The sequence below is a fragment of the Oryctolagus cuniculus genome, chromosome 10 (genome assembly GCF_051225735.1).
Source record: "Oryctolagus cuniculus isolate XC-2025 breed Fujian yellow rabbit chromosome 10, ASM5122573v1, whole genome shotgun sequence".
In the NCBI taxonomy this organism is placed as follows: domain Eukaryota; kingdom Metazoa; phylum Chordata; class Mammalia; order Lagomorpha; family Leporidae; genus Oryctolagus; species Oryctolagus cuniculus.
In genome coordinates, this window is record NC_142876.1 from 100,278,562 (window position 1) to 100,290,619 (window position 12,058).

Below are 12,058 nucleotides of genomic sequence, written 5' to 3' on the forward strand. Positions count from 1 at the left end.
CCCCCCAGAACCAGGCCGTGACCCCAGCTGGTGCGTTCTCAGCTCACACCTCGGCCTCAGTGTCAGTCCCCAGCCTGCCTGCCCCTGCTCCCTCGGGATGCCCTGGGACAGGTGAGAGAAGCAGTAGGAAGCTGAGTTGTGGGGTGGGGTGAGCATGGTCTCCTGGCCATCCCATGCTGGCCTTGACTGGGTGCACCATGGGGACAGGAGCCCAAGACCCTGAGAGCCCGGCCTGGGCCAAATAGAAAGGTGGGCGCAAGAACCCTCAGTGCCAGCTGAGACCCCTCCAGGAGGCGCCGGCGGAGCTGCCGTGCACCCTCCTGGGGGGTGCAGTGACCATACCCAGTTTCCAGGCAGAGGAGTGCAGGCACTGCTTGAGAAAGCTGCACTCTGAACCCCGGCCAGGGCTCCTGTCCAGGCTGTGAGCCCCACTCAGAGCTGTCGCCCTGCTGGGTGTCCCGCATCCTCTCAGCCTCTCATCCTTGGCCTGAGGGGAACTGCGCAGCCTGCCCACTCCACCCCCTCCTCCCGCACCACCAGGCCTGCCTGTTTAGCAGTTCGCACACGTCCAGTGCCCGGGGATGGACTGATTGATCTGTAACACCGAAAAAATAATAATGGCTTGATCGTTACTGAGGATTAAAAGTAATCCTTTTGCTGTGGCTATTGCGACTCCGTTATTCACGAGTCAACGGGCTGACCCGGGCTGCCCGAGCCCAAGGGATCCCGTGAGCTCAAAGGAGGCTGGGGGCTGTGGCCCTCCCTCCCTGGGGCTGCCACGCCTTGTCTGCTGAGTCAGGACCCTGAGCAGCCTCAAGGCTCCCAAGGTCGCACCCACACCTGAGCCCTGAGCCCTTCGAGGAGGAGCCAGCACCCTCTGGCTGGGAGTGGAGGTAGGGGAGGGAGGGGGCAGTACCTCAGGGCATGGCCAGGTTTGGGGACTTCCACTAGTGTCAGTTGCCTGTCTCCAGCCCTGTTTATCCTGTGGCTTCCCTGGAACAAGATACCCAATCTGGCTCATGCTGTGCCCCAGCCACAGCCCCCGTGAAGGGCAGTGGCCTCCACAGAGCCCCACCTGGGCTCCAGACCACTCTGAGGGAGACCAGGGGTCCCTGAGGAGGCAGCAGGCCTCTGAGTAAGGAACGGGGGCACAGGGATTGCCCAAGGCTCAGCTGTCAAGACCTCAGGGGCTGCCGCCGAAGGCTGCACAGATCGAGCAGGCCAAGTGCTGAGCTTGCACCTGCTGCATAGTACGTGCTCAGTTAACATGAGTGACGTGTGTTATTAGCCGTACACCTCACACCGTAATGTCCTCTGCAGAAGGGCACTGCAGGCTTATGAATTGGGGCCTCACCCACTCCGGGAGGGTATCCGCAGTTTAGACCAAGAGGCCGCCCCAGAATTGGAAAAGGAAGGACGGGAGTCAGGCACAGGCGGGCCTAACCGAATCTCAAGGAAGCTTCCCTTATACGTGCAGAGCAGTGGGGAGCTACTGGAAGGTTTGGGGGCAGGGGACGGGGACATGATCAGGTTTTGGATGAAGCTGCAGGGCGGCGTGGAGGAGGGATGAAGGACAAGGGAGGACACAAATGCGTGGGTCGGGACAAAGCGTGAGCTGGGGCTGAACAGAAAGCAGTGTGAGCAGTGTCAAGTGGAAGTGGAAGGTAGGCGGCTGAGGTTCCAAGGAGCCTGGGCCTGTGCAGCAAGGGGTGGTGAGCTCTGTGGGTCTGAGGGCCCTTCCAGCAGAGGTCCGGGAGCTCGCGAGAGGCCAAGGTTGGAGGTAGGACATGGCCGGGCGGCCTCCTAGAATAGAAAGACCTGTGGTCCCTGCAGGGCAGCACAGGGTGGACAAATGGTGGCAGAGGCCAAGCCTGTGTGGGAGAGGGAGGTGAGGGCCAGGAGGGCTGCAGCCACCCTGCTCCCTAGGTCCCTGGTCTCACAGCCTTCCCACCATTCAGTGCTCTTGGCCTGAGGGCGAAGGGGAACCAAGGCTAGTGGGTGACCAGACCCCAGCACCTCCTCCAGGAAGCCTTCTCTGAGTTGCCAAGGCCGCAGCACCAAGCTCCTTGAATCTCGTGGTTCCTGCCCTACTGGTTCTGCCCCATTTTGTGTCAGTTCCCCCTGTAACCTGTGGTCTGTGAGGGGATCCACCAGTGACCTGGGCTGGCCCTGAGTATGTAGTGGCAGGTGTGGGCTGCACAGGCACACAGCTGCACTCTATGGGGCATTCTGCTCACAGGAGGAGGCCACTGGAACCGGCCCCCAAGCATGGGCCAGGCCCATGGAAACAGAAGGCTCAGGAGCCCTGGAGGGACAGGAACAGGGACAGCAGGTGTGGTGGGTGGAGGTGGGCGGTGGGTACTTCCACTTCCGGTGGGCACTTCCCTGGCAAGCACTCTGCGACTTGGGCAGTCACCCTCGGCAAGGAAGGCCTTCCTGTCGACACTGGGCTGACACCCGTTTGTGGGGAGTGGAAGGTGGCACTGGGGTTGGTCCAGCCCTGGGGTCCCCGTGCTGAGGGGAAGTGCAGGGAGTCCCGTGGAGATGCCCCTTGAGTCCTGCTGTGCAGGCTTCTGTTTCCAGTGCACCTGGCCGTGGTGGGTGCAGTGCCCACCCTGTGAGCCGGCCAGGGCCCTGGAGTCTGGGGATGGACAAGGGGTGGGGTAGGGTGGGGGAGCATGGGGCAAGCGGCCTTGCCCTCCTCTGACCTCCCTATCCTCTGTCCCTCAGAGACTGGCCGATGCTGCAGAGAGCTTCCAGAAAGCCCACCGCTGGCAGGACAGCATCAAGGTAAGAAGCACCTGTCAGCACTTCACTGGCTCTCCATGGGGCACAAGTTTCAGGTCTCAGTTAAAAATCCATGCACTGATTTTTTAAACAGAGCTGCACTTTGGGCAGGCCCAGCCCCAGCAAGGCTAGAAGAGGGTGCGGGGGGGGCTGCCCCAAGGCCCCCGAGGGGCACTAAGGGCTCTGGGAGTCGCTCTAGAAGCCTATGTCCAGCACGCAGCGCAGGTTCCCACCGCTGCCAGGCACCCGGTGCCCTGTGCGCCCCATCTCTCGCCGGAGGCTCCCGTGAGTGGACGAGTGGCTGCCAGGTGGTCTTTCCCCAGGGAGGAACCCGGAGCCTGGAGAGCCCCTGGGCCAGGGAGGCCACATCGGACTTTGGTACAGGGAGCTGGGAAAGACACTTTTCCCTCCCTGGGTGGAGTCCTGGCTGCAGCCAGCAGAGAAGCCTCCCACTCTGCCACCAGAGCTGAGGCAATACTCCTGGGAGCTGAGGGGCAGCCGGCCAGTCCAGGTTGGGTTTGGAGCTGTCTGGGGCTGGGTCTACCCTCCCCTAACTGAGGCCCAGTGCCTTGTGTCCTCCACAGCTGCTCAGGCATCAGGGCCACACCTCCTGGTGATGTCTGTGCCCAACCAGGGAGGCCAGGGCAGAGCTGCCCCTCAGACCCAGGGATCAGTAAGGAGGGTGGGGTAGGGCAGACCCTTGGCTCAGCCCAGCTCTGGGCCAGGCACACCTGAGCACACCTGTCCCAGGAAAGAGGTGGGTTGTGCCCACTTCACTGATGAGAAGACTGAGACACAGAGTGGTTAGACCTGCCTGAGGTGACTTGTTGGTGGCAGAGATTGATGCCTATGATCCAACTCCTCCTCCCCAGTCCCTGCCCCCACCCCAGTCACCCTGAGCCTGCCCCATCTCCCCCGCAACTTCACCACATCCCTCCTTTGCCACCTGGTGGGTTCTAGATACTGCCCGTGCAGGTTCACTAGGAGTTGGAAATGAAAGATGAATTTTTATTTTTTCTTTTTGAGAGGCAGAGACACACAAAAAGTAACCGACAGATCTTCCACCCACTGGTTCACTCCCTACCTGCCTGCAACAGCCAGGGCTGGGCCAGGCCCAGGCCAACACTGGGAGCCGGGAACACAGTCCAGGTCTTCCACATGATGACAGGAGCCCAAGCCTGAGCCGTCACCTGCTTCCTCATCAGGTCCATGTTAGCAGGAAGCTGCAGTCGGGAGCTAGAGTCGAGCATGGAGCCCAGGCACTCTGATGTGGGATGCAGGCATAGTCACCACGTGTTGGCTAGCAGGACCAATGCCTGCCCTCAGAGGACTTTATAAGGTGAATGACATGAGCCAGTGACCGCCTGCCCTGGAGCCTGAGATCCGACACTTCTCTCCCTCCTCCTTGCACCACCACCCGTCCTGGGGCCCTTGGTCAGAAATGCACATGGCAGTAGCCACTGGCTCTCACTCACCACCCGGACCATGCCACCGCCTCCAGACAGCCCCTGTGCTGGGAGCTTCTTCTGAAGGCCAGCCCTGACCACTGCTCCTGCCTCCCTGGCCAGCCTGCTCCATGTCCACCACACTGAACACTGAACTGCAGGGCCCTTCCTGCCCCATGGCCTTTGCTTGCACTGACCTGTCTGCCCAGCCCATCAGCACCCCCACCTTCTGGGCCCTCAGAACCCTCAGCTTTGCACAAGAACTGGGGAAAAGGGAATGAGAAGACTCACCCATAGCCTGGCCTCCTCTCCCTCCCTGTCCAGACTCAAACAGGGAACACAGAGGCTACTTTGGCCCAAACCTGTTTTTTCTTCCTGCCATGACCCCAGTGTATTCCAGGCTGGAGTGGGCACTGTGGGGACCCACCAGGAGGGTGCCCCAGGTCTCAGGGATCTCAAGAGAATGCTGAGACAGATGCTGCTTCAGGCCAGTCCCTAGGGGACCCTGCAGGGGCCTCAGTTTCCCCATTTGGCAAGGGCTGCTGGTATTGGTACTGCCTATCAACTCAGACACCATGTACAAACAGGCCATACAGCAGGCCACGTGAGTGCCAAGCTGCTGATGGTGGGGTGAGTATCTAGCCGCACCAGCTCTCAGGCCCTGGCTGTGATCCCGGGCTGACCCTTCCCCCAGCTTGATCCGAGGTGCCCCCAGCTGTGGGCATGGGCCCAGCCTGCAGTCCTCCCCGGTCAGTGTGCTGCCCATCTGTGTCACATGGGGGTCTCGGGCATGGCAGGATGGCTGTCACCCCCTCCTTCCCGGCTGATCTTCCCTCCACGCCTGCTGGGCTGAAGGTACCAGTGCCAATGCAGGCCCATTAGCCCACACGCTGCCAGGAGCTGGTGGCAGGAGTGCAGGTGGGGGCTGTTCGAGCTGGGGGTGCCCAGCTAAAGTTGGTGAGGGGTGGTTTTTGTCCCTGGCAAAGACACCGCTTACCCCAGAAACCATGTCCTTTTAGTGACCTTCAGGAAGTTATAGGCAAGGAGCCGTGTTCTCCAAGACCTTGGAGAGGCACCTGGCCTGTGCCATGACTCTAGCCTTGAACTCAAGCCCTTGATCCAAGCTGGGTTTCCTTCTAGGAACGCCCTTACCCCACCCTTCAGAAAGACAGAGCCTTTCCCTCTAGTTCTCCGCCTAGGACTCCGGCTCTGGCCCTCACCCTGGGGTTGGCGCGCACTGCCAATAGCACCCGCCTTTGGAGCCTGCATCAGAGACACTTCCCAGGCCAGCATCCCCAGGGTTCATCTGTCCACCCCACTCACAGCTCCTCCAGGCCAGGAGCATTCGGGCCTGACTCGGTGCTGCCCACCACTGCCCTTGTGCCCAGCTTGGTGCCCTGGTGACAGAGTGAACAGGTAGCGCTGAAATGGGGAGGGCAGCACCCGGCAGTTCTGGATACAGAGGAGATGCTTGGCCCACAGGGCCAGCCTGGATCCCATTACCCAGAGTTAGTGGGGTGTACCCTGTGCCCTGCCGCCATGTCGACAGCACCCAGTAGGTCTGTATGCAGACCTCTGAGGAAGGAGGCTGTGCCCCCACTCACAGAAACATTGCTAGCACCAGTCCTGGGATGAGGGGCATCCTGGAGTCTGCAGGATCCAAGCTGTACCAACAGATCCAGAGGGCCACATCTGAACATCAAACCCTCCTGTGTTCCTTCCTGACCCCAGGCTGTGGTCCCATACACGTTCCTTCCATTGCCACAGCCCCCGCCAGCTCAGGCCCCTGGACACCAGGGAGGCTGCTGCCTTAATTCCCAGGCAGCGCCTCCCACAGTCCCTGCAGACAGGCCCAGGTGCTCTGCTGCCCATAACACTTAGGGTAGATGAGATGGGCCACCTGCCGGGCCAGACCTGGTGCCAGCACCACACTGTGCCAGCATTGTGTGCCACCTAAGCCACCCCCGGGGAGGCGCTGGTGTAGGGCATGGCGAGGGGAGGAAAGAGAGGCCAGTGGCCAATGGCCCTGGAGCCTCAGTGCCAACACGAGGGCCTGCAGGAGACAGAACCATGCCTAGGAGTCAAAGGGAAGGAAGAGCCCTCCCTAGGGAGTCTGATGGGGCTGACACACAGGCTGGTGGGGGAGGTAGCTCTGCCTGGGGAATCTAGAGGAAGGCTGGGCCAGGCTGGATAGGACAGGTGGCCTCCCCGCCCGCGGCACTGACCCAGTCGTAGGACCCGCTGCCTGCCTGCCTGCCAAGGCAGCAACAGACGGCTCTCTTCAGCAAATGGTCCTGTCGGCCGAGCTGAGCCGAGCCGAGCTGGCAAGGGGCCAGGGCGGGAAGGCCAGGCCTCCTCTCTGGTGTGGCCGGGTGGCTGGCCCTGGGGCCTGCAAGGGGCTCGTGGGCAGGCACAGTCGTGTCTGGCCAGCTTTGGCAGCTGCTTCCCAGGGCAGCAGTCCACTGTTCCGCATGTTCACCCGAACTCCCCTGGTGCCCCCTGCTCCCCAGTGCCACCTCCCAAGGAGAATGTGCAAGCGGACTTCAAAAAGTTTGTGGCAAAATGGAAAGAAAAGAAGGTGTAAATATTTTATGCATTTTCATTTTTACATCCACTGGTTCTCTCCCCAGATGCCTGCAACAACCAGGAACTCAATCCTTGTCTCCCACTTGGGTGACAGGGGCCCAAGTACCTGAGCCATCACCAGCTGCCTTTCGGGGTGCACATTAGCAGGAAGTTGGGTTGGAAGCAGAGTAGCCAGGACTGGAGCCAGGCACTTCAGAGTGGGACGCAGGTGTCCCACGGGGCGACTCCACCACGGTGTGAACGGCCCACCCCAAAAGACATTTCTTTTGGTACAAAAAATTTTGAAATCTGTGCATTATTTTTTATAATGTGCATTTTCCATGAACTTTTTGAAGTCCCAACATAAGTGTCACCAATACTGGGCCATGTGGGCCCCCGCCAGGCCCACTCCTCATCTGTCACCTATGTACACAAGTCCATGTTGGTGGGGGATGTGTGTGAGCTCAGAGAGCACAGTTCACCCCACCCCAAGCCCAGTTAGAGCAAAATGGCCCTGGAAGTACCGAGTCATGGAGCAGGGTGCCCTGACATTGAAGACACCTCCGTCACCCTAGCCAGCGGTCTTTTCTACACTCAGCGTCTCCCGGGGCCTGTGGAGGTGCAAATATGAAGGGGCCCCACCCAGGGGGGGTTGGCCCTGCCTCCCTCCCCCTCCTGTAGGCACCCTCAGGGGAAGCATCATCATCTTCATTTTGCAAATGGAAGTGGAAGGTGGAAGCCCAGAGGGAGAGCCCCATGGAGCTGGCGTGATTTAACCTGGCTGCCTGGCCTCGTCGGGGAGATGGGGGCGCTCCCTGGGAGTCCTCCTGGGGCTACCAGACAAGCCTGTAGGCAGGGGCCCTTGAGACAGCCTCAGTCTTCACTCACTGTGCAGGACCGCGCAGCTCGCACCTGTCCGGGTCAGAATTTGGACCCAGGACCCTTTGCCAAGGGCTCTCTACTCATTCATTGGACAGTGCCGCAACCTTATTGCTTAACCCAGGAGGTGGCCACCAATGGTGGCACTGTGCAGGCCAAAGCAGACCTGGAGGCCTTCCTGGGACCTTCCCCCAACCCTGACCTTGATGGCCCCATCCTGCCACACCCCTGGCTCCACATCACACAAGCATAGCAGTCAGTGTGTATACCATGCATTAGTTCACATGTGTCACCTTGCTTGCTACCATCCTGGGCTCCTGTCTCTACCAAGGAAGGGGCATGGCCTGACCTCACTCTCCACACACATGTGGGTTTTGGGGTGTAGGAAAAGAAAGCATAGAGACTCCTGAGCCTCACCTGTAGTCTGCAGGAATCCTGCATGTTGTGTCCTCGCTGTGTCCCTGATGTCACCAACATCTGATCTTCCACTGAGGTGGGGAAACAGTGGGACCAAGGGAGAAACAGAGCTGTCGGGGCAGCTGGAGAGGCGGCCCCCGTGAATGCAAGCAGGCCACTGCCGCCGCTGCCACCGCAGCCCAGGAGGGGAGTCCAGGGCCCCCGCCCGCGCCCTTTCTCGTCCTTGCTGAAGCTCTGCCTACAGAGTTGGCAAGTGAAGCCCCAGGTTGTAATCTGCAGTCCTCCCAGCGCGCCCGCCTGCTTTCATTCCGAGGGAGAGAGCATCAGAGCCGTGTTTATAACCCCCTTTTAGATAACAAATCACATTTTCTTTTCGCCAGCGAGTGTGTTGAATTGATATTTTTTCCCCCTCAGTTTAATGGGTTTGTGTGTTCAGGAATGATCTTCATCAACCGAAACTCCTTATTGTGTTTGATGTAATGTCAGCTTTCATTATGCACTGTGGTCGGCGTCGGCGCCGGCACCGGGAAAGGCTGAGCACCCTGGAGCCCGGGCCGCAGCCCCAGCCCCTGCCCCAAGCCCACCTGGGCTCCAGGGGTCCTGGACGGGTGGGTGTGGGTGGGGCTGAAGATGAGCTTTTAGGGCAGGTTGGAGCCAGGGTGCAAAACCTTCCTTACCTCTGACGTCATCCGTATGATGGGGTCATAGGGCTGTCACAAGGAAGCCCCACACCCCCGGAAGGCTCATGCTCTGGGAGCTGTCAAGCTGCACTCGGCCTCATGTCACTCAGGGGGCTGTGGCCTCGCCCATGTGTGGCTCAGGCATGCAGGCAGTGTTCCCAGATGCTCGGACTAAGCCTGCGCGTCCCAGGTCCCTGACACCGTCCCCTGTGCCCACCACCTCGAGCTGTGACCTGAAAAGGCTGAGACTCAGGGAGGGAATCATCTAGCCCTGGGGTCACACAGAGAGTGCTTGGGGGGCTGGCCGAGGTGACCCCTGCCGCCCGTGCGAGCAGTGCTGGCTCTGCGCTTGCTGCCTTATAGCCAGGCCCTGGCAAGCAGACAGGATCACCTCCCCCATTTGCAGGCCAGGAAGAAACCGGCCCGGAGTGAGGGAGGGGCTGCCTTGGCTGTCCCCAGCAGGATTGAGGAGCACCTGGAGAGGGTGCCTTGGACGTGGTGCCGGCCCCACAGCCCCGCTTGAGTAGGTGGCCCTTGCTGACACCGGGCTCACCTTCTGGCGGCCTCTGTCAGCCGCGCTCGGTTCTGATTAAAGATCATTAAACATGAAATTAGCCCGTTTGTGTTACGGGTCCCCGGGGCGGCCGGTGATTATGACGCGCAGATGGCCAAGAACCCGGGCGGCGGGCGGCGGGCGGCGGGCGGCGGGCGCGGGCCAGGACGGGCGGGCGAGGCCGGGAGGCAGGCGTGCAGTCTGGGCTTTGTTTTCCCCCGCTCCTGTTGTGTCAACCCCTTTGCATTTCACAACAAATCACAGATAATTAATAAGTACATGCCCGTAATGAGCAGCTCTTTAATAGAAGAAATTGGAAGATGCGGCGCCGAGTCATTATTTCGCTCGAGCCCAGGCTCCGCGCTATTTTCCCATCTTCCTCGCTCCCCGTCCTGGCTCCGCCAGCATCTGTGCAGCGGCCAGCCAAGGACCCGCCTCCCGGCAGGGCTGCAGTGTGGGGCTGGGTCCCTAGGTCGGGGATCCTGCAGGATCCAGCCACCGTGGCACTTCTTCCTCCTGGGCCTGGCTGGGGAGGGGGCAGGTGGCTATGGAGGAGGGAGGGAGGGAGGGGGGGAGGGGGGGAGACAGTCTGTGTCCCTGAGCACTCTGAGATGCCCCCATCTCAGGAATGCTTGGCTGTGGGTGCTGAGGTCTCTCCCCCCACCCCCTCCAGGAGGAAGACATCATGTACTATGACGCCAAGGCCGACGCTGAGCTGGTGAGTACCCCGAGCTGTGCCACAGGGGAGGGATGGGGAGAGTGCTGGAGCTACGCCTCCTCCCTGGGCCTCCGCGCCTCAGCTGTGAAATGGGTGTTAGGACTCAGGACTAGGATTCTGAGCTCAACCCTGCAAAGTCTGTCTTAGCAACACCTGCCCACTCCATCTCCCGTAATCCCCCCAGGACCCCGAGCCCTCCAGGGCTGTGTCTCCATTGCCACTGAGGGCTGGACAATGTGCAGTGTGTGGGCAGGCATGGCCCCCTGCCTGAGCAGGGCGGAGAGGCCCTTAGACCTCCCTCTACAGGGCAGTTCAGGTCCCTGCAATTGGAGGGGGCCTGGGTGCCACAGCGTAGAGGAGAGAGTGATGGGGGAGCTTCCTGGAGGTGGGCAGGGGGAGCAGGGCCCAGTGAAACCCAGGTGCATTTCCAGTTTGTGCAGGCCCCTTCTGGAATGCGGGGACACAGCACAGTGCACTGAGTGTTCTCCCGCCCAGCCCCAGGTTCACTGCTGGACCCTGAGCCCCATCCGTCTTACCCCAGCTGTAAGGGTAGCCTACAGGGGATGCGTTCAGCTCGGCTGGCATCACTCCCCTGAGAAGGGGTGGCACTGAGACTGACCAGAGAGCCCAGAGCCCCTCTGCCTCCATGTCACACAGCAGCTGCAGTCTGAGCTCTCCTGTAAGGTAGTGAGGTCCCCGTCACCAGAGAACTCATGTGAAAGGGGTGTGGCCATTTTGGTGGGAGGTGGCTACGGAGAAGACAGCATGTCTGAGCTCATCAAGGCCCAAGTCCCTCTGCCTGCCTTCATGGTGGCCAGGTGGCAGTCTCTGGCATCCCACCTGTACTCACCAGTGCAGAAGGTCCAAGAGCCAGCCTTCCTTTCCCAGGCCTGGGCGCGGGGGTTGGGGGGGTGGTCTTCTGGGGCGAACAGGAGATAGCCAATGACACCAGGAGGTGGAAGGGCTGTGCAGTGCACGCAGGGCTGGGCCGGCCGGGGAGAATCTTGGGGAGAGCAGGGGCCTGAGAAGGAAGGGGGTGGGCTCAAGCAGGTGTGCTTCCCCTTGGCTGAGCTCCGTGGCTCCCGGAGAAGTTGCTAAAATTAAAGCTGGAATCTGAAATTCAAATGAAGAGCGAACCTTTAATTAGACCCTGAATCTAATTCCTTACCCCCCTCGGCAGCGGGCTGTAATTTTAGCAATCAGTGCATTAAATATAAACCGGAGACTGCTGCTGCCCACTAGCCCAAGGCCCTGGGCTCTGGGGTGGCATCGAGGGGCTCCTTGGCCAGCCTGGTGCCCAGGCCCCCCACCAAAACACTCCCAGCAGCACCCCTGGCTGTATCCAGGACTCCAGCCCCTGGACATCTGCTGGGGGTGGGGAGGGCGAGGGGCTGCCCCAAAACGGATTGATACCCGGGTGGGCCTGGGCTAGGATCAGCTAAGCCGAAAACGCAGCCAGGCCCACCCCGGTGTACATAACAGCATGCACACACTTGCCGACTCCCCTGCTTGTTGTGTTGTTTTGTTTTTTTAATCTTTGCCAGAGGTACAGTTAGAGATCTTTCTAGACCATTTACTTTTAAATTACCAGCCAGAAGGTGGGGGTGGGGGAAAGAGAAGGAAGGAAAAAGTTCGCCGGCTGATAGCTTATCAGAATGGAATCCAAATGTCACATTAGTTGGGAAAGTTGGGAGATTAAATTTTCCAGCGCCCTTCATCTGCCGTTGACATTTCGGGGGCTTTCTTCTCCCGCACCTCCCCCTCCTCTGAGCAGAACGTGAGCGGCGCACGCTTCACAGGCGGCCGGAACGCTCGGCCGCAGATCGGCCGCCGCCTGCCCTGGCTCTACCCCAGCACCCGGGGGCTTCCAGGGGTCCCTGGGGCATGCTGGGGGAGGGAGGGGTGCGGGGGTGGCACGCTGGGGGAGGGGCACTGGGAGGGCAGCAGACAGCTTGGATTTGGCTGTACAAAATATGCCCTTGAAGCGGCTGGCGGGCCCTCCAGAGCCCCCACC

The 12,058-nt window shown here is 60.6% G+C and overlaps 1 protein-coding gene across 11 annotated transcripts in view; it reads left to right on the top strand.

Annotated features, from left to right (window-relative positions):
* The window catches only part of CACNA2D2 (calcium voltage-gated channel auxiliary subunit alpha2delta 2), a 135,937-nt gene that overhangs the window by 103,509 nt on the left and 20,370 nt on the right, over positions 1 to 12,058 (top strand). For all 11 annotated transcript variants that reach the window (XM_070050768.2, XM_070050770.2, XM_070050771.2 and 8 more), the window contains exons 4-5: positions 2,731 to 2,790; positions 10,000 to 10,044. In XM_070050768.2, the coding sequence (XP_069906869.2) occupies positions 2,731 to 2,790; positions 10,000 to 10,044 (105 nt within the window). The remainder of the gene's footprint in view (positions 1 to 2,730; positions 2,791 to 9,999; positions 10,045 to 12,058) is intronic.